The sequence below is a fragment of the Rousettus aegyptiacus genome, unplaced genomic scaffold (assembly GCF_014176215.1).
Source record: "Rousettus aegyptiacus isolate mRouAeg1 unplaced genomic scaffold, mRouAeg1.p scaffold_m13_p_12, whole genome shotgun sequence".
Classification (NCBI taxonomy): domain Eukaryota; kingdom Metazoa; phylum Chordata; class Mammalia; order Chiroptera; family Pteropodidae; genus Rousettus; species Rousettus aegyptiacus.
Genome location: NW_023416287.1, coordinates 77,532,446 through 77,551,211, shown reverse-complemented (window position 1 = coordinate 77,551,211; position 18,766 = coordinate 77,532,446). Strand labels below are relative to the sequence as shown.

The 18,766-nt window shown below is 51.1% G+C and overlaps 1 protein-coding gene across 2 annotated transcripts in view; it reads right to left on the bottom strand.

The window, feature by feature from the left end:
* Window positions 1-249: 249 nt before the first annotated feature.
* MAPK4 (mitogen-activated protein kinase 4) overlaps window positions 250-18,766 on the bottom strand; it is a 130,648-nt gene continuing 112,131 nt past the window's right edge. For both annotated transcript variants that reach the window (XM_036230047.1, XM_016148769.2), the window contains exons 3-6: window positions 11,942-12,086; window positions 10,312-10,473; window positions 5,550-5,751; window positions 250-2,851 (exon numbers count right to left, since the gene is read on the bottom strand). In XM_036230047.1, the coding sequence (XP_036085940.1) occupies window positions 2,155-2,851; window positions 5,550-5,751; window positions 10,312-10,473; window positions 11,942-12,086 (1,206 nt within the window). In that variant the 3' untranslated portion in view covers window positions 250-2,154. The remainder of the gene's footprint in view (window positions 2,852-5,549; window positions 5,752-10,311; window positions 10,474-11,941; window positions 12,087-18,766) is intronic.

The window sequence follows — 18,766 nt, the reverse complement described above, 5'->3', positions numbered from 1 at the left end:
TTAGATCTGGTTTGAAATCTACAGTATAAAGACCAGGCTGGACCTAGATGATCCTGGAATCGCTTTCCTGATCACCAATCTGTGCAGAGTCTCCTCTCCCATCCCCTCTGACTGCAACCCCTCAAAACACTGGCCTTCATGGGTACAGGAAGAAGCCAGCCAGGCTCTGATGAATCAACCATTGTCAAAGGCAGGATCAGATTATACATAAATGAATGAGATAATGCATAAATGAACAAACCAATCATCGTCATTCCAATAAAACTTTATTTGGCCTGTCCTGATCAAGTTTAATAATGCTTAATAGATTTTTTTTTTTGAAACATGAGGAGTAATAACAGTTCCTCTGAAATAATAATAATAATATATGAACTTCTGGTCAAGGTCAGCAGCTTGTTCCTTTACCAAAAAAGTAAAGCCGCCCTCTGAGGACCAATGGCACATGAGGAGCGGTGTACACTTCCTTTTCTTAAAACAAAACAACAAAAAACGAAAAAACAAACCAAATACTTCATATTTACATATTTTCCATTTAAAAATTAGTCAATATGATTAATCGCTTTTAAATATAAGTTTCTAATGTGTTGCAGGTTCCAATGTACAAATCCTAGTTAGCTGATTAGATTTAAGGTGCCATGAGGTGAGGGTGAACACGGCCAAGACCCTCTGCTTAGAGTGGCTAGACTTCCTGTGGGCATCTTTGGGCACGCTGGGAGAGAGGTGGTGGAGCTAAACACCAGGGGTGGAAATGGCACAGCACTCCAGGGGCCTGGGCTATGTTTCTGCTGTGCCCAAACGCCATTACCGCAGGCTCTGTGTGAGTGCACCTCGGGGTGTGTATGCTCCAAACTCATCCTGGCCTGAATGAGGAGAAGCATGGATGCCTAGGGTGCCTTCCTTTTCTGTGGGGTCCTCATGCTGGTGCCTGATCCCTAAAGGGCCTTAATATTGGCACCCCACCTTTCACACCTTCCTTTCTGGATTCCTTGTCCCCCAGGCCACTTGCTCTTCAATGCATTTCTTTAGGGCCTGCTCTTTGCCAGGGCTAAATGGACGATTGAAATTAAGGGCAGTATTAATGAAGCCTGATAGGTCCCAAGTGAAATCTTCTCTCCTAACACATTTGCTCTATGGTGGGCACCTCAACGGGCAGGGGGTGAGGGGGAGTGGCTGGAGGGGTTTACAGAATCGCTGTCTTCAAACTCACCGTGTATGACATCCCCTAGGGAACTAGGGCTGGGTCTGTGTCTGAGCATGTGTCAGGAAAAGTGCATAGGAAATTCTGGAGGAGGTATGTGCACACAGGCCTGGGAAAATCAGTTATTTTACCCACAGACCTCGAACTGGTCTTATCTGAAACAGATTTCAGACCATGAAGGAGTGAGGCAAACATAAGGGCATTCCAAATAAGAAGATTTACGCACTTGAGAAGCCAGAAAAAATATGCTTGGTGACTTGGGGAAAGAAAAAGGCTCCGTTTCTAATTTTGGAATACAAGAAACATTGCCCTGAATCAAAGAACATCGAATGGGGTCAGATGGTAATGGACAGGGAAGACATCTTGGACTGTTTTCTGACCGAAAGGCCAGCGTGGCCCAGCAGAGGAAGATATTGTGTAGTGGACAGACGCTGGCCTGGGGGCAGGGACACTGGCTACTTTGCTTCTCTGGGTTTCACTTGGGTTCACTGTCCTTCCTCTGTCAGTTTCTACCTGTGAGATTCCCCTGCACCCAGCCAGCGGCCCAGGGCCTACAGACTGCTGTCAAAGCCACCTTGCTTCCCTGCAAGCCGCCACTTCCAAAACGCGAGGGTCTCTTCTTCGCTGGCAAAGTGATCAACCCCCAACTAAGCTCCTGAACAAACCCGCTCCCAGAGGTTAAAGGCTAGTTATTAAGGCAGTTTAAGAAAAGGACGTTCCTCTCACTCCTGGGATCCTTCCTGTGTTCTGCTAACCCCCCAGCAGAGAGGGGTGGGTGGGGTGGTGGAGGTGCAAGGGAGGGGGCCTCCTCCTGCTAGGCCAGCCGGTGTGGCCTCCCACTCTGTGTGTGTGTGTGTGTGTGTGTGTGTGTGTGTGTGTGTGTGTGTGTGTGTGTGTGTGTGTGTGTGTGTGTGTAGGGCGGGCGGCGGGGGGGTGCTGGAGCGCCCCCTACGCCCTCACCACCTTTCTTTGGAGAAGGCCTCTGTCTGCACTAGGTCGCCAGAGTGCTCGGAGATGCACGTGCCGTTGAGGTCGCCCCGTTTATTTTCTGGCATGTCCTCAGGCTTGGTGCAGAGCTTCAGGGCGCGGGAGATGAACACGTCCAGGTCGAACTGGGGACTAGCACCCCCGTCGATGGGGGCCGGGCGGCCGGGAGGGGAGGCAGACAGGCGGTGCTCAGGGCCGTCGTGGGGCGGGCTGGCTCGCTCGGGGCCGCCCTGCGTGCTCTTGACCCACTGCGCGATTTCCAGAAAGAGGCTGGCCGGCTCGTCCTCGGGTGCCCCGGGGTCCACGGCCACGGCGGCGGAGGGGGGCGCACCGGCCGCCTGCTTCCAGTGCGACAGATCCAGGATGAGCTTGGGCTCCGAGTAGTGGTGCGGCTTATTGTCGCGCCACAGCAGCTTGTCCAGGTAGGACGGCGACCCCACCTTGTAGTCGCAGGAGTGTCCGTAGTCAGCCTCGAAGGCGCGCTCCATGGACGAGTGCGACTGCTCCAAGAAGCGCTCGGAGCTGCTCTGCGAGTCCTTGCGCGGATCCACCTGCACGTCCTCCGCCAGCGGTGCCGAGCCCGCGCGCGGGTCGCGCTGCACCTCGCTCGTGTCCTGGCACCGGTCTGGCCGCCACTCCAGGTCCGATGACAGGCTCACAGGGTACCTGCAAGGGTACAGACGCAACTGTGAGTCTCCAGTTCCTGCCCCACCCCCAACGTGGGAAGGCGATGGGACAAGGTAATGATGAGCCTCCGGAGCTTAGGTATGGGGACTGATTGGCTTAACTCTTGGAGAGAGAGAGAGAGAGAGAGAGAGAGAGAGAGAGAGAGAGAGAGAGAGAGTGTTCGTTCATTCAGTACCCTACAAATTATTTCTTGAGCACTTACTATGTACCAGGCATCATCACACACAGCAGTGAAAACAACAAAATCCCTATCCTCATGGAACTTACTTTCTAATGGATGCACCTGTGCAGTGCTCGGCAATCTTTGATGTGCAGGCAAATCACCTGGGGCCTTGATCCTGATCCAGCGGTCATCTGAGCTGGGGCCTGCAGTTCTGCAGTTCTAATGGGCTCCCACGTAATGTTGCTGCTACTGGTCCAGAGACCATATCTTGAGCAACGGGGCCCTAATGAGTGCTACTTAGCCCTGGCTCAGATTAGAATCACCTGAGAGGATTAAACATGCAATTCTATGCCTGCCCCATACCTTCCATTCCTATTCAGTACGTGTAGGGAGGCCTCCATCAGCATGGTTTTAAAACCTCCCCAGGTGATTCTAAGGTATAGACAGGGCTGAGAACTGCTGTCCTAGTGGGTCTGCTCGAATGCCCATGATAGATGCAGAGAAGGTGGGGCCTCCAGAAAGGTTACAGACACCTCGGGAGAGGCCAGAGGTCCTTGGAATCCTGCCCTCCGTCAACTGTCCTGCAGCCATTGAGAGGGAAGCCAGCTAGCCAAGAGCAAATGAAGGGCAGGTGGGCAAGAGGGCCAGCCATCAGCTCAGGCTAATAGTGCCCTCCCTTCCTTGGGCCGGGGGCTCTATTCAGATCCTGTGGGAGTGGGAGGGCGGGGAAGGCAGGACGCACAGAAGAGGCATCCGCCAGCTGCTCATGGAACAGGGGGGCTAGTGCTCGCGCAGGAAAAACCAACAGGCCAAGGACACAGGCAGGTTTGGCTGTGCGAAAGGACAGACGTGAAGCTGTAGTCCACATGATCCCGTGTGCGAGGCACAGGAAGACCTCAGTCCTGCCTGCCCTCCAGGTTGGCCATCAGGGCAGGAGTCGCTTCCAGAGGTGAATACTGCCTCTTCCCATGACAGCCCTTGAAACTGCAAATATTTCTAGGAGGAAGAACTTGTGAAAACCCTAACCGTTGGCCGCTACACGCCAAGGGCAAAACGTTAAGTAGTCTGGAGTCTTCACGGCAGCTGTGGGCATCAGCGTGTTCACCCGCCTTGTAGATGAGGGCGCTGCCATTCAGAGGTTGAGCAGTTTGCCCACAGCAGCAGGGCCTGCAGGAAAGGGTGTGCAGCATGTTGTCATCCGCCTCCCCCGCGCAGGGGTGACGGGAAAAGTCAGGAGCAGAGGTGCACCAGGTTCGGAAGTGGTCAGAGGTAACGGGCGGCAGCCAAAGGAACCCTGATGTAGTTTTTCCATGCCACAGCCACGATAAGCACGGGACAAACCTCACTGAGCCCCGAATACTGTGGAATGGAGGGGGAAGGGCTGCAGGGACCACGGTCAGGAGCAGGACAAGCACTGGCGGGGGTGGAGGGGGGGTGGCAGGAGAATCCTTCATTAATCTCCATTTGCTGGCAACTCTTGATAACAGTTGACAATGACAAAACAACAAACCTGTCTAAAAATAGCAGCATTGTCCTGACCCTCCCTCAGTGCCTCCTTAATCTGAAACCCGTCATCTGTCAAATGACTAAAAAGGAAAAATTGCTCATCTGTCACTTATGTAACTAACCGTCACATTCCCACAACGGTGGGGCTTTCACTTAGGCTCCTCCGAGTTCTAGCGCTAAGCCCTTGACTTTATTTCTAAATTGAGCAGCTATCAGCTGTCCCTCCCAGCAATAGCAGATGGTGATACCCAAACGTTTAGCTGCCTGATCTAAGAACGTCAGCATAGGAAGGGCCCTAAGAGATCATTACGTGCCTACGTGGAGGCTGTTTAAAAATGTATCTTTTACCCAGCTCTGATTCATTGCTAGTGACTTCTGAGCACACGGTCGCTAGATTCTGAGGCCGAGCCCAGTTTAGCAGGAAAGCGTCCTGCGATTGCTTAGCAGTGTCCGACACGGATGCAGATTAGGGAGGGCACCACGTGGGCCAGGTGTTAGCTGTGTGACACGAAGCGCATCTCTAACCTCCCTGAGCTGCAGCTTCCTCGCGTGCCAACCTGCAGTGACAATCACGGCGCCTCCCGTAATGGCACTCTCTGTCGGTGCAAGTGATGTGAGGCACATGGGTGTGTTGGGTAGTGGTATATTTCACGTTGCTTCCTTGTCTTGCGTTGCCACCGTTTGCTTTTCTGGGGCAAACTCCCGGCCTGCTAGAAGTCAGCTCCTACAGGGGGTGCTCATTAAATGCTTGCCACACATCGTATTGAGCCCTGTGTTCAGTATACACAGAGTGAGGATAAAAGCTGGTGGTGGCTGTTACACAGAGGAGGACCGACCCCTGACCCCCACACACAAGACATGGTACTGGGCGTGCCAAGGGACAGGAGAGAGAAAGGCAGGAAGGTAAGCTTGGGGAAAGCGCCCCTGGGCTACACAGAGGATCAGAGGAAAAGGGAGGATGGGAATGTGGGCTCTAGATACCAGGGCTGGAAGCTTCTGGAACCACACCTGTCCCAGTTGGAGAGCTGGCTCTGGTTGGCGGCCATCAGCAGGATGTCGTCAATCTCATCCTCGATGCGGAAGGGGTGCTGTGAGGTGGGCTCATCCTCGGGGCACGAGTACGGGCTCATGTAGGGGTGCTGTAGCCCCATCTCGGCTGTTAGGCGATCCATGGGGTTAAAGGTCAAGATCTTCTCCAGGAAGTCAATGGCTGTAGGGAGCAGAGCAGCACATGAAGGTCATTCATTCCCCAGGCCACCTTGAGAAAGAGACTTCTTAACATGGCGATGTTTTCTGCTGTTTGTACTTTTCCATTGGTAAAAAAGGTTTTAGCCATTTTCTTTCTTATGAGCCTCACCACAATCCAGTGATAAATTCAGAGCAGATGCTGCTTTTTTGACTTCACAAATGAAGTAATAAAGGCCCAGAGGGGGGAAAGGGACTTACTCAAGGTCATAGTTGATTACAGGAAGTCCAGGGCTAGAACTCAGCCTGAGCTGGATTTCTCCAGAGACCAGGAATGGAGCGTAGGTAGTTACAGGGCGGTGAGGCCAGGAAGCGCACTGGGAGGGGCAGGGGGAAGAAGCCAGCAGAGGATGTGTCAATGAGCAGGTTCCTCCTGCGGGCACCCAGGGCTCAGTTCCACCGGGGTCCTCCGGGAGTCATCACGGGACTCACCTCAGAGGTGGCGCCACTTGCGAGGGAAGCTGGGGTATCTCTACGCCCACTCCCATTTATCTCTGGTTGCGTGCTGCTGGGCTGGGTTGGGGGGCCTGCTTTCCCCAAGTGCCAGCAGTACAGGGCCTCAGTGAGAAAGGTCAGCAGAGATGAGGCAGGTGGGCCAGAGCCTGACAGCCCAGAGCTCCTAGCAGAAGTCCAGAACTCTTTCTACCATATGTTGCCCTTGGAGGTTTGACAAATAAGGCTGTCAGGCTGAAGCCCTCCTGCTGTGCCAGGCAGTAACCCTTGAGTAGCTAGACCAAGGGTTGATCCTGGCGCCTGGAACCTGAGACAGGAAGGGGCAGGCGCTCAGAAACCTTCTATAGTAGTTATTTGCCAACCAGCATGCAAGTATATTAAGATTTCAGTAGGGTGTTATGGGTGTGCGCTGGCTGAACATCAGCTCTGGGCATAGGTACCGGCACCCTTTATCCTGAGCGCAGTCTGAGTACCCATCTGCCTCGTGAACTTGGCCCTGGGTTATCTCAGGGCAAGTTCTAGCCTGGGGGTTTGTATTACTTCTCAGCGTTGGAGGCTCCACTTAAATCATGACTCGGATAATCGTGTTACAGCCCACGTGCAAAGGAGGGGTGCAGCTGAGCTCAAGGCCCAGGCTGCTGTCCCCTCCGGGGGGTTCCTGTGTGGGCATCAGCCTACACCATTATCCTACACCATTATCAGTGATTTTGGAAATCGATGGATTCTGGAGGTCACTGGCCTCCAGGGAGGATGTATTACTGCTCCGTAACCCTAGACCAAAATATCAGTTAGGCAGCAGTAACTCTGATCGCCCCCAAATGTTCTGGGGCCCAGGGCTGCAGACCTGAAAGAGGATCAGCCTCGCAGACTCCCTGACCTGGGAAGGGTCAGGCAGTGCAGTGCACGGCCCGGCCATGCCACTGTCCCTCTCCCTCTTTGGGCACCTCCCTGAGCCCCATCTATTGCACTGGAGTTTTTTGACAAGGAAATGGAGAGTTAAAGTTTTGAATGGCAGAACATCATCACCATTATCATCTTTGTTTAAAAAAGACCCAGAAAACCCTGAAGTTGGAAAGTCATTCCCCTGGCTAGTGAGGATGAGTCTCCTCTTTTCTCTCTGACTGGGAAGCCCAAATATGAGAAAATCCTGCCTTACATCAAGCCTAAATCTGCCCCCTTAATCTCTACCCCTGAGCCTAGTTCCGCCCTTTGTGGTCCCCCACACCAGCAGGTTCTTTCTTCCTCGTGACCGACCGCCCCTCTCATGCTTCAAGGCAGCAGTCATGCCCCACGCAAGCCCGCTCTCCACCTGCTACACGACTGGTATATGTCTCTCAGCCTCCCCTGCAGTTAGACGTGGCCGTGTGCCTGGGCCCGACAGAATGGGGGTGGAAGTGATGTGTGCACCTGTTTCCAGGCCTGACCCATGAAAACTTCACGCAAGAGTCTCTGCTCTCTCCCACTGGCTTCAGCTGGAAGCCGGTGCCCAGGGGGACTCTGAAAGCTACATGTTGAGGATGGCAGCCCCTCTGACAGCCTGGATCCCAGGCAGAGCCCCCAGACTCCCCCACTGGCTTTACTTTAACTCATAAACACCATACCTCCCTCCCTCAGCTCCTTTTCTCTGGGCTCAATTTTCCTAGGTGTTTTTAACGTGTTTCTAATATAATGAGGCTTCTGTACCATGTTATCACCTTCCTGTGGCCCAGTGGGTTCCACACTGGACTTCTCAGAACTCCAGGGGTTCCGGAAGGGTTCTCGGAGAGAACTGAGAGGCAGGTGGGCAGGGCTCTGAGGCCCTCAACCCTGCTTCACCCACAGCAGTCCTTTTACGCGTCTTATATCTTAGATTTCCTCATCAGGTTGGTCGCTTGTGGTATGTTTACTTCTTGTAGTAAACGGAGCTCAGAACTGCGGTCTCAGGACCTGCCTCCCTTCTGCACCTGTGGTGTGCTGGCTGTATCGGCTGCTGAAGGGCATAGTCGCTGAGACTCTGTCCTTTCAGCCTTTGAGGGCTACAGCCAGAGAGACCCCCTGCCTCTTTCCAGGCCTTTGGAGCCTTAGCACAGCAGAGGGAGTGAACTGAGGGTCACTGACGGGCTCTTCCGGGCAGGTGAGCTTTATGCTTTCTCCCGCCAATATGTCATTTCAGTGATACCTCATTACCCTAAGGCCAGAGGCCAAATGGGGTCACTTTTCAAGGCCAGAGGCAGGGGAGAGCATTTTGGCTGAAGCTGGCACATTGGGAGGGTGAAGCAAGCCTGGCTTTAGCGAACGTCTGCTCAGCTACAGGATCGAGTCCAGACTCATCGGCTGGGCATTCAAAGCCCCGTGGCCTCTCCACCAGTCTCCCCTGTCCAGCTTCATGTCCTGCGATCAGGTTAGTGACTCATCCTGCTGATCTGTGACTCACCACTGCTCCAGGTCGGCTTGTCCGTCCTTCTCAGTGCTTGGTGGCTCTCTCCCCTTCCCCGAATACCCAGGGCTCTCACTGGCCCCGTAGGGTGTGTTCCTTAATCTCTGTTCTCGTCTCTGAGGGGCACTCCCTGTTTTCCCAGCTGTACTATCTCCTCTGAATTGCCATCCCTAGCACAGTGCTCCAGCCACGGTAGGTTAATAAGTGTTGGCCGTTGCTGCCGGCAACAGTGAAGAGCTTTATCTCCTGTCAGGCACCAATTCTGGTTTCGCCGAGACCAGACCCACCACTCTCTGGGTCGAGTCACCAAGGGGCCGCCGTATGTTTGGTTGCTTGTGGGAGGGGACATGGGTGACACATCCCTTATCCAGAATTCCTGAGACGTGAGTGACCACATGTCTTGTTGTGTAGTGGGATTTCTACAGAAGCCTAAGAATCAACATAAATATGGATGGCTGAGTCTTAATTTGTGGCGAGTCAAATTACTCCCCCTCCCCTTTAAGCATGGGGAAGCCGAGGCAGTTTGCTGATGGAATGGGGATCATGGCCAGAGAGAGTGTTAGTCCAAGCTCCTGGTTTCGCGATGGGGAAGAGCGTGGCAGAGACTGCTAGTTCGTACCCGCTGCCTGTTCTTCTCTTTCATTATACTAGACATAGGGCAATGGAATAAATACCCATTTTGCAGCCTCCACTGCAGCGAGGTGGGGCTGTGTGACTAAGTTCTGGCCAAGAGAAGATGAGCGGAGGTGAGATATACAAATTCTGGCTTATGACCTGAAGGACAAGGGGACCCACCCTCCTTCCTCACCTTCTTCCAGGTGTAACACCTTACGATGGCGGAACATGACAGAGGGGCCTTGGGCCCCTGGGTGACTGTAGAGCAGGTCCACCATACTGGCCTTGGACTGTCTGGTTTTGGATTATTATATAAGAGAGAAATAAACTTCTTAACACCTTTTTTTCCTTACATAAGAATTAAATCTTATTTAAGCCATTGAGAATTTAGGTCTCTCTTTCAACCGGCTGAACCAATATCCTACCTCATATAGTAGTTTCCTAAGGAACCCTCTGGCAGGTATGAGGCCCAGTGATAACGTAACATCTAGGGTGATGGAGCAACTATCCTGTGCCCAGGGCTTTACAAATTCTATCTTACTTACTCATCACAACGACTTTATGTGACATGTATTATTATACCCATTTTACAGTTAAGGAAACTGAGATGCAGAGAAATTCAGAAACTTGCCCAAGGCCAAGCAGCTAGACACTAGTAGGACTGAGAATTGAGTCCTGGTTCTGGCTCTCGAGCTGATAAAACACGTCTTCTGTACCATACCGTACCTTCCAAGAGGAACGAGTAAAGAGTGGAAAAGGAGGAGGAAGGCAAGTAAGATGAAAAGCAAGCAGAATCAGTGGTGGCATGCAGGACCACTAATGACTGGCTCGACAGTTGCCGGACGGCCCAACTCCAGGGGCTGATCATCCTCAGTCTGGAAGTAGCCAGTCCAATGCCCACTGCCAGGGGCGGGGGCACGGGGGCTCACGCCTATGTCTAGGGACTGCGCTTGCTCCTTTTAGCAGACCACCTGCTCCCGCCCCCAAGGCGAGGCCAGCGTGCAGCCTCCGGATGCTGGCCTGGCTGTCAGGCTCAGGTACCTTCACTGTTCACTTCGGGGAGCAGCTTGCGCAGTGGCCTCTTCACCTCCCAGGTGCTGCTGACGAAGGAAGGCATCACCCTGAGCAGCTCGTCCTTGTCCTCCTCCCGGATCACAGGGATGGTCTCCAGGATGAGCTGCATCTGCTCCAGCTCGTGAGCCCCTGGGGAGGCAAACACCAGATGGGTCCCGTGCTGTCCTGGATGTGTGACTTTGGTGTGGAAGCACCAAAGCGGCTCCAGGAGGCCTGAGAGCAGCACTGGGCTGGGAGCCAGGGGCCTCGGGTTCTGGCCTTCACTCTGCCACTAACTTGCTGTGTGACTATAGGCAGGTGGCTTGCCGTCTCTGGGGCTTGGCTTTGTCAAATGTCTCTGCCTCTGTAATGGAATAGTCTGATGGAGACTGAGTCAGCTAGTTTGGCCCAAGGCTTTCCACATGCTCCTTCCCATAATGCCTCTCTGCACATTGTTTACCAGGCTGGGGACGGAAGTGATTTTAAGGTTAGAAATGAGCCTTACCTTTCATTTCCAATTAGGAAGATTCCAATTAGGAGGGGGGAAAAATCAGGAATAAGAAATTGGGTTTGGGATGTGTCTTGAGCATACTGCCTCTGTGCTCCTTTGGGCAGAGGGGGAAGACAGGCTATGCTGGGTCTGTGGACCAAGATGGACTGAAGCATTCATTCATTTAACAGATATTTATTGAGCACCTCCTCCCTGCCAGTCTCCATGCTACACGCTGGCAATGAATACTATTCTCATTTGTGAGAAACTTCAGTCTTCAGGCATTTCAGAAACGTGACTAATCTACACCCAGGCGACCTCTGACCTCTGCCTCAGGGCTACGGCACTGCTGGTATGGGTCAGGTCTGCCTCCTTGCTGTCCCACTATGACCTCCAGGTCACTCTTACTTTCATTACTTCCATTTTCCTGTTTTGCACAAGTAGACTTCCCCCTTACCTCTTCCAGGTTGAATCCTCAACCAAGCCTCTCCCTTCTCAAGGAGCCCCCCTGACTCACCCAGCTGCACAGAGAGTCCTTCCCTTACCACTTATGCCTGTGGGATTCCATTCTGCCGGAAGCTGGTGGCCCAAGATAAGGATCTTCTGTGTCCCCCCCCTCCCCACAATGCCCTATGCAGCACTAAGCACATGTGAATTCTGTGAAGGATGACCCAGAAAGTGCCTGTAGCCACAGGACTCAAGGAGTCTCTGCCTCCTCTCCCTGCAGTGGGATCATAGAGGGTCATTTCAGAAACTCTGGGAGCCCTCTGTGGGTTCCCCTCTCGAAATGAACACTCCAGACAGACCGCTCGCAGTAGCAGGGACAGAGGAGAAAGGGGCTGAAAATACAGGGCGGGTGCTTTCAATCTCAATCTCAATGTGTTTGAATACAAGTGGTTCCTTGATTTTGAAAGTTCTATCCTCAAAAATGTTATTTTTAGCCTCTCTAACATTTTGCTTGAAATGATAGTAAGGCGACTCTGAGCAGTGCTGTAAAATGCACAGAGGTTATTTCAAAGAGAAAGGCTAGCATGTTTTGTGATTAGCGTGTCCCCCCCCCCCCGCCAGTTCTCTCTTTTTCTAGAATGACACCAGAGGAGAAGGAAGGTGTCATGGTGAGTGGCTTACCTGCAAAGAGCATTCTCCCTGTGAGCATCTCGGCCAGGATGCAGCCAGCAGCCCACATGTCGATGGCTTTGGTGTAGTTGGTAGGGGAGAGGAGCAGGCGCGGGGAGCGGTACCACTTGGTCACCAAGCCTTCTGACAGATAACCCTGGAAGACGAAACCCCCGTTCCAGCAATCAGTCCTGTGCAGAGTCCCTCCCATGCTTTATCTCCTTTCTCTTCCCCTGGAGACAGGACCTCTTTCTGGACCCTTTTACCCTCGATTCTTTCATGCTGATCATTAGGGAACAGAGGTCTGGTTAGAGAGGCTCAGGATAGTTTGTGGGGCTCAAAGTCTTTGGTGGAGGAATCTCAAGAGACCCTGGGGTTCTCTGTAGAAAGGGATGCAGGATACCAATATTTTAGAAGAAATGATTTCCAACCGCAGCTTGATGTAACTATGCAAAGCAAATCTGCCCTCATCTAGTAAGAAGACGGATTAATAGGAAGCATACTCAAGTTCATCATCATCAACAGAGTAATGACAAAATGCTGGAATTTCATTTCTCCAGTGGCTGAGTCTCAGAAAATGCCACACATTTGAAATCAAGCTAGTTGCCTTCATGCTGATGGTTAGAATGAATGTGGCTACAATGCCAGACACCAGCCCCAATTGAGAATGGATACAGCCAGCTTCATAATGCATGTAGGTAGAGGGCACATGCAGTCAACCCTAGATGGCAGAGTAGACACAGCCTGGTTGGTCCAGAGGGTTCCAGGAGTTGTACAGACTGTCTTTTGGGGGAATAGATGTTCTAGCTGATTTTAGCTACTGCTCAATGATTTGTGGCCTGGAATAGAATCTCTACCTATGAGATACAGTGATGACACAGGTGTTTTAGCACAGATAGGAAAATATAGCCAGGCAATTTGCACATTGTTCTTTAAGTAATTCAGAAAGCTGGTCCAACAATGAAACTAGGGAGATGTCCATTTGGAATACCTGGACAGTCTCTCTAAAGTGAGAAAATAGACCCATTTGGGTTTCAACGTGAGACAATTCTGACCAAGAGGATCCAATGTGAGATTCTAGGGATGGTCTTGTTATCTCTTGATGTAATTCTCCATTTAGCATTTAGCAAAGTTTCCTTTTTAACTGATGTGAAAAGTGTCACAGACCCAGGTTAAAACAGATGAAAAGTCAGAAAGCCCAAGTACCCAAGAGCTTTTGATCAGTTAATCTGAAATCTCTTCCTTTGTTGAGCAAGGACTTATTAAGCATTTAAAACCTTCTGAGAGCCTAGCTTGCTTTCCTCTGTGATACATATTTCTCCAGAAGAGGACTTAAAACTGGTGGAAGGAAGGAGGAAAAGAGGAAAAAACGCTTTAACTGGAAATGACTACAGCAAACCCATTCCCTGGCCTCAATGCTCCCACCAAAATTAACCCCTTATAATTTTTAAGTGTACCCCTCTTCCTCTCTTCTTTGGGGATCTGCATGTATGCATGTCATGGATGGAGGCCCTCACCCCCACTGTCCTACCTGGCTGACTCTCAGAAGCTTCCTGACTCACTGAAATGAGGTGAGTGCCCCGCCCCTCCCAGGAGCTCCATGGTCCTTGTTTGGTTCCTGTTTCTTTTCTTGCTAACATCCTCCACTCCCCAGACCACCAGACAATATGCCCCTCATGGGCAGCAGCTGTATCTTGTTCCACAAGCCATTATCACATTATGTAGTCCCAAGTCTGCCCCTTAGGAAGTGTTCAATAAATGCTATTGAGTGAATGAATGCATGCATGAATGCATGCATGAATGAATGAATAAGAAATGTCTCCTATGGTCTGAGCCCTTTTCAAAAATGAGGTTCCTTTTTCAGGGAACCACTGATCCTTTTCTCTGATATACCTGGCTTTACAGAGAGTTCCAATTCCCACTTTCAAAGGTGGATGAGGAGTTTACAATAGTTGCCAGCCATTTATGCCTTGCCTTGTTCCAGAAAGGATTGGAAAATGTAAGTAATTTTTTAAAAGCCAGGTGTTTTGAGATATAATTTACATACAGTAAAATTCATCCTTTTTTAGTGTAAAGTTTTGTGAGTTTTGACAAAAGCATAGAATCATATAATCACCATCACAATCAAGAAAATATAATTCCATCATCTCGAACAATTCCCTGCAGCCCCTTCTGGTCAGCCGGCCTCCCCAGCCCCCTAGCAACCACTGTTTTCCGTCCCTTCAGTTTTGCCTTATTCAGAATGTCACGTAAATGGAATCACAGCATGTAGCCTTTCAGTCTAAATTCCTCCACTGAGCATAATGCATCTAGACTCATCCATGTTGTGGTTTGTTATGGGTTGAAGTTTGATTCTAAAAATTATAGAGACAGGCAAACCTGTCTGTAGAAGGTCACTTCTTGGGGGCAGGGGCGGCGGTGGTGGTGTTGGTTGTGAATAAAGAATGGTCTGGTTTTGTTCCCAGTCAGAGGCTGAGACTGTCAGAGGAAGATAACCCAGAGGGGAGGTGACTTAAAGGAAAGTGTCCCTTGATAAGTAAATGAGCAATCTTTTAGGGAATGGAGTTCCCTATAATTAACACCTGCCTATCTGCAGTGTCTACGGCTAAAGAGAGCTGGGGACACTGGGAAGCTTCCTTCTGAAACACTGGTCCTGAAAGGAAAAGGAAGACACTCTTCTGGGTAGAGCTGCCCTGGAAGTGAACCCCCAGCTCTTCCTGACCTTTGAATGTAAACCAAGAACCTGCTGGACTCTTGTTGACTACTAGCACAGCGGCTTCCCTACATTTCCTTGTCCCTCAGCCCTTTGGAAACACAAAGGGAACAGATGGATGTGTTTCAGAAGCTGGGGGCAGAGGATTTGGGAAGATCCAGCGTCTTCTGCCAGGCTCTGGAGTGAGAGGAGCCCTGGGGCAGAGGAGATGGGAATAAACAGGAGGCTCCCCTTCTAGGGGGATGAGGCAGACCCAGGAGGCCGGGGGTCCCACCCTCAGCTGAGATGAGCCCTGGGTATCTGAGCAGGAGAGGTGTGGGGGCCCACAACACAATGCTGGTGATCTGAATTCAAGAGAGGAGTTTCAGTTGAGTGGATGGGGTGAAAGTCGGGATTTTCTAGAAAAAAAAAAAAAGTTCTTTAAAGACTACCCAGGAGTGGAGACTCAATTTTATTAAAAGAAGGAATCATAAATCTGGAAGTACTGTGGCTCAGCACAAGTCCTTAAATGGCTTTCCTGCCTGAGTCTGCAGAGATGATAGGACCCTGTCCTCAGGGATCAGACCTGGTCTCTGGAGGGTTCACCCAGCAGCAGGCTGCCAGAGCAGGGCCTGGGTAGGACAGCAGGTGCACACTTGGAACACTGTCTTGTGAGTTTCAAAGCATCGCTGCTTGAGGAGACAGGAAGCCGACACTGCCCTTCCTGGTGGCCTCCTCTCAGCATGCACGAGGCAAGGCTGGAGCTGCCCTTTTCCAAGTGTCCCTTTTTTCCTGGCTTCCCAGTCCTTTGGTGTTGGGGCTGAGAAACTAGCTCTGAAGGAGCCATTGGGAGGCGTTACAGTTTCCCGTCCAGACCATCACAGGGGGCCTTTGGGGCTTCTTTAGCTATTACTCCAACCAGCCCATTTCGCTGATGGGAGGCTTAGACTTTGAAAGCTTCAAAAGTGTTTGGAAAATAATCTAGTAGCGGCTGCCCTAGGAAGAGGGTAATTAGGAGCCCCCAACAGATCCAGAGGGGAGGTGACATTGAAGCACACAGGGAGCAAGGGAGGGTGGACTTAGTCCCTGCGGCCTGCCCGGGAATGCGGGACAGCCTCGCTCAGACTCACTCTGGAAGGGCGGGCTCCAGTTCTATGCGACTGCCTTCTTTATGCCTCCACTGCTCTGAGCCTGATCTCATGGGTCTGGGAGGTGGAAGGCTAGGGGAGAAGGCATGACCCAATCAGTCTCCTACTCCACCCGTTATGACAATGTACCTCCTGGCCCCTCACAGGAATGGAGCAAATTTAAATGGGGACAACATTCTCCCCAGAATGCAAGCCCAGTCATCTGTAGCTGTGTGTGTGTGTGTTTATGGTGGTGGCTGACATGGTGGGAAGAGTCGTTTGCCCCTCATACTGAATGGGGGCTTCCAGGCCAGGATGGTGGAGGACTCTGACAGCTTCGCCTTCCCAGCCAGAAGTCTGTGGCATGTGTCCTGGGAGCCATGTGTCCTCTTTGTGTGGTAGAATTGAAGATGATTAAGATCATCTCTGATTTCAAAGAGTGTACAATGTAGTTAAAGATGAAAAGTTCGATATGAAAGATGATCGGAAGGACCAGGAAATTATCTCAGTCAGCGTTTACATAGGGATTGTTCTGTGCTGGGTACTATGTTTGCACTTTACACAGATTCATTCGGCAATCCTCCAATGCAGGCTCTTCATGGAGTGGAAACACAGCTTGCCCAAGGTCTCGTGCCTGGGAAGTGGTCCAGGGTGTCTGGCTCCAGAGCCCATACTCTAACCTGCACACTGCTGGACCCTTGCACACCAGATAGGGCTGATGGTAGGCAGCAAGGAGAGGCATGCTCAGAGCGCAGAGGGGCAATATTCATGGGAGTGAGGTTCAACTTGGTCTTGATGAATGGGGACATCTTGGATAGCTGTGCTGGGGAATATTTCAGGTGATGCTGCAGAGCTACTGTGAGTACCGGTGACTGGGTGGGAAGACCTAGAATGTGTGCAGGGGACAGAGACAAAGAGGACATGGGGCAGGGGCTGACAGCGCCACCCAAGGACCTCTTGCATCAGAATCAGGGAACATGCTTGTGATATGTTCAGACTGACCAAAGCTACTGACTCTGGAGTCCTCCGAACTTCATCTTGAATGAGCTCTCTGGGGAACCTTTAAGTCCACTCCCAGTTTGAGAACCCTAGGAAGAGCAAAGGAAGGCATGGAGGATTGCAGAGTTGGGAGGGAAGGATCGTGGGTAGGACAGGAGTTTCAGCGAAGGCTGTGGAAGGGCCACCTGTTTTTCTCCTTCGCCCTGGGCAGACCTACACTGCCCTGTGGTAGGGCCCCTGCCAAGTCTTACTAGTGGGAGCCGTGTTAGTGGAGCAAGGTGATTGGGCTCTGCACTCCCCACCACTTGGGCTTATAGCAAAGATGCTGTGGCCTGGATAGCAAGGGATTCATGGGCTCAGAAACGCCCCTGGCCATCACGTTTCCTCGGAAGGGAGTAGGAATGCATATATGCATCCCAGTCTGGTCTAGAAGAAACCAGGTTAAGTGAAGAAGAAATCAGGCTATGGAAAAGTACAACTTTTAGCCTTAGGGGGCAAGCGGAGGCTGTTGAACTGATGCTGTGATTCTTGTGGAGAATTCCTGGTGGATGTGTGGTAGGAATCAAAGACATGTCACACAAAGAATGGTGATGATTGGGCACTCTCACCATGGAGAACTTTTCTGGGGGGCACAAAAGCTGCCTTAGATATTTGCAAGGCTGTCCTACAGACAAGGAGTTACGTTTGTCCTCAAGAGGCTCTGGGGACAGACGAGAAACAGGTGTGAGATGGAAATCTATGTCGTACCATGCTAATAGCTAATATTTATTGAGCTCCTCAAACTGCTCAACTGCTTTATGTGGATTATTTCACCCTCGCAACAACCGTCATTATAGTCATCTTACAGTGAGGAAATAAAGGCACAGGGAGGGTAAGCAAACCTATTCCCGTCACACCTGTTGTAAATAGCACAGCTGGGATTCAGCCCCAGGCTGTGCAGGTGTGTAGCACCTTTGATCTGAATATGGGGCTCTATTGGCTTTCACATGAGTGCTCTAAAGCCATCAGGGCTGTCCAGCGGGGCACTGAGTCCTAGACAGGCAGAGGCATCCAAGCACAGCATAGACAACCTCGTGGGGAGTGTGCCAACACCCACCTTCCTGGTGGATGCCAGAGCACAGCTTCTCACACTTTGGGGTGCACGCGGTTACTCAGGGACTTCCATCTGGATTAAATGCACATTCCTTTTCATCTGGTGAACAAGGTGATGCACTTAGACCAGCAAGGCCCTGGATTATCTTTAATGCCCTGCCCCAAGGACTTATGATTGCCTTGCTCGCCAGCCAGGCAGGTTTCTCCAACCCAACAGCAGTCTGACCTATCACAGGGGCTAATTCTTTGTGGTATGGACACTCATCAAAAGCTCATTTAGACAAACAACAGCATCCCAGCGGCCCAGTTTAAGCAGAAATAAACGGCTTCCCTCTCCAACGTCTTCTCCCTCTGGAGGTATAATTCTTATTGGTGCCAATATCCATATCAGGCATGTTAGCAGCCTTTTTAAAGAGAAAGAACACCACAGCCAAATAGCCTTTCTTATTGCTGACTCCAAACTCATTCTATTAAACTCATTTCCATGAAACTATGCAGCAGGGACCTCTCAAGCTGAGGGAAAGAACTCACCATCATGAAAGCCCCGCGCGATCATTTGTAAGTCAGCTGGCACAGTCTGTTTATGCAGCTATAACACACATGGGTGAAGAAAACGGCACAGCTAAATCAGCCGCGCTGACTTTTCATTAACTTCCAAGGTGCCTCAGGAGCTGATTTGCTGCTGCCCCCGCTTTCTCACTCCAAGCTCTGGGGGACCCTGCCCACCACCGACCGGCTCTTCCCAGGTCCCATGGAAATCAACCAAAAGCCCAGTTAGGTTCCTACAGGCCTGCCGCCCCCATGCGTTCACGTTGCTTAAAAAAAAAATTACGATAGAATTGCGCTTTGTAAAAAAAAGGTTTATATTTAATGGTGATAAAATACACAAGGCATAAAATTCACCATCTTAACTATTTTAAGTGCACA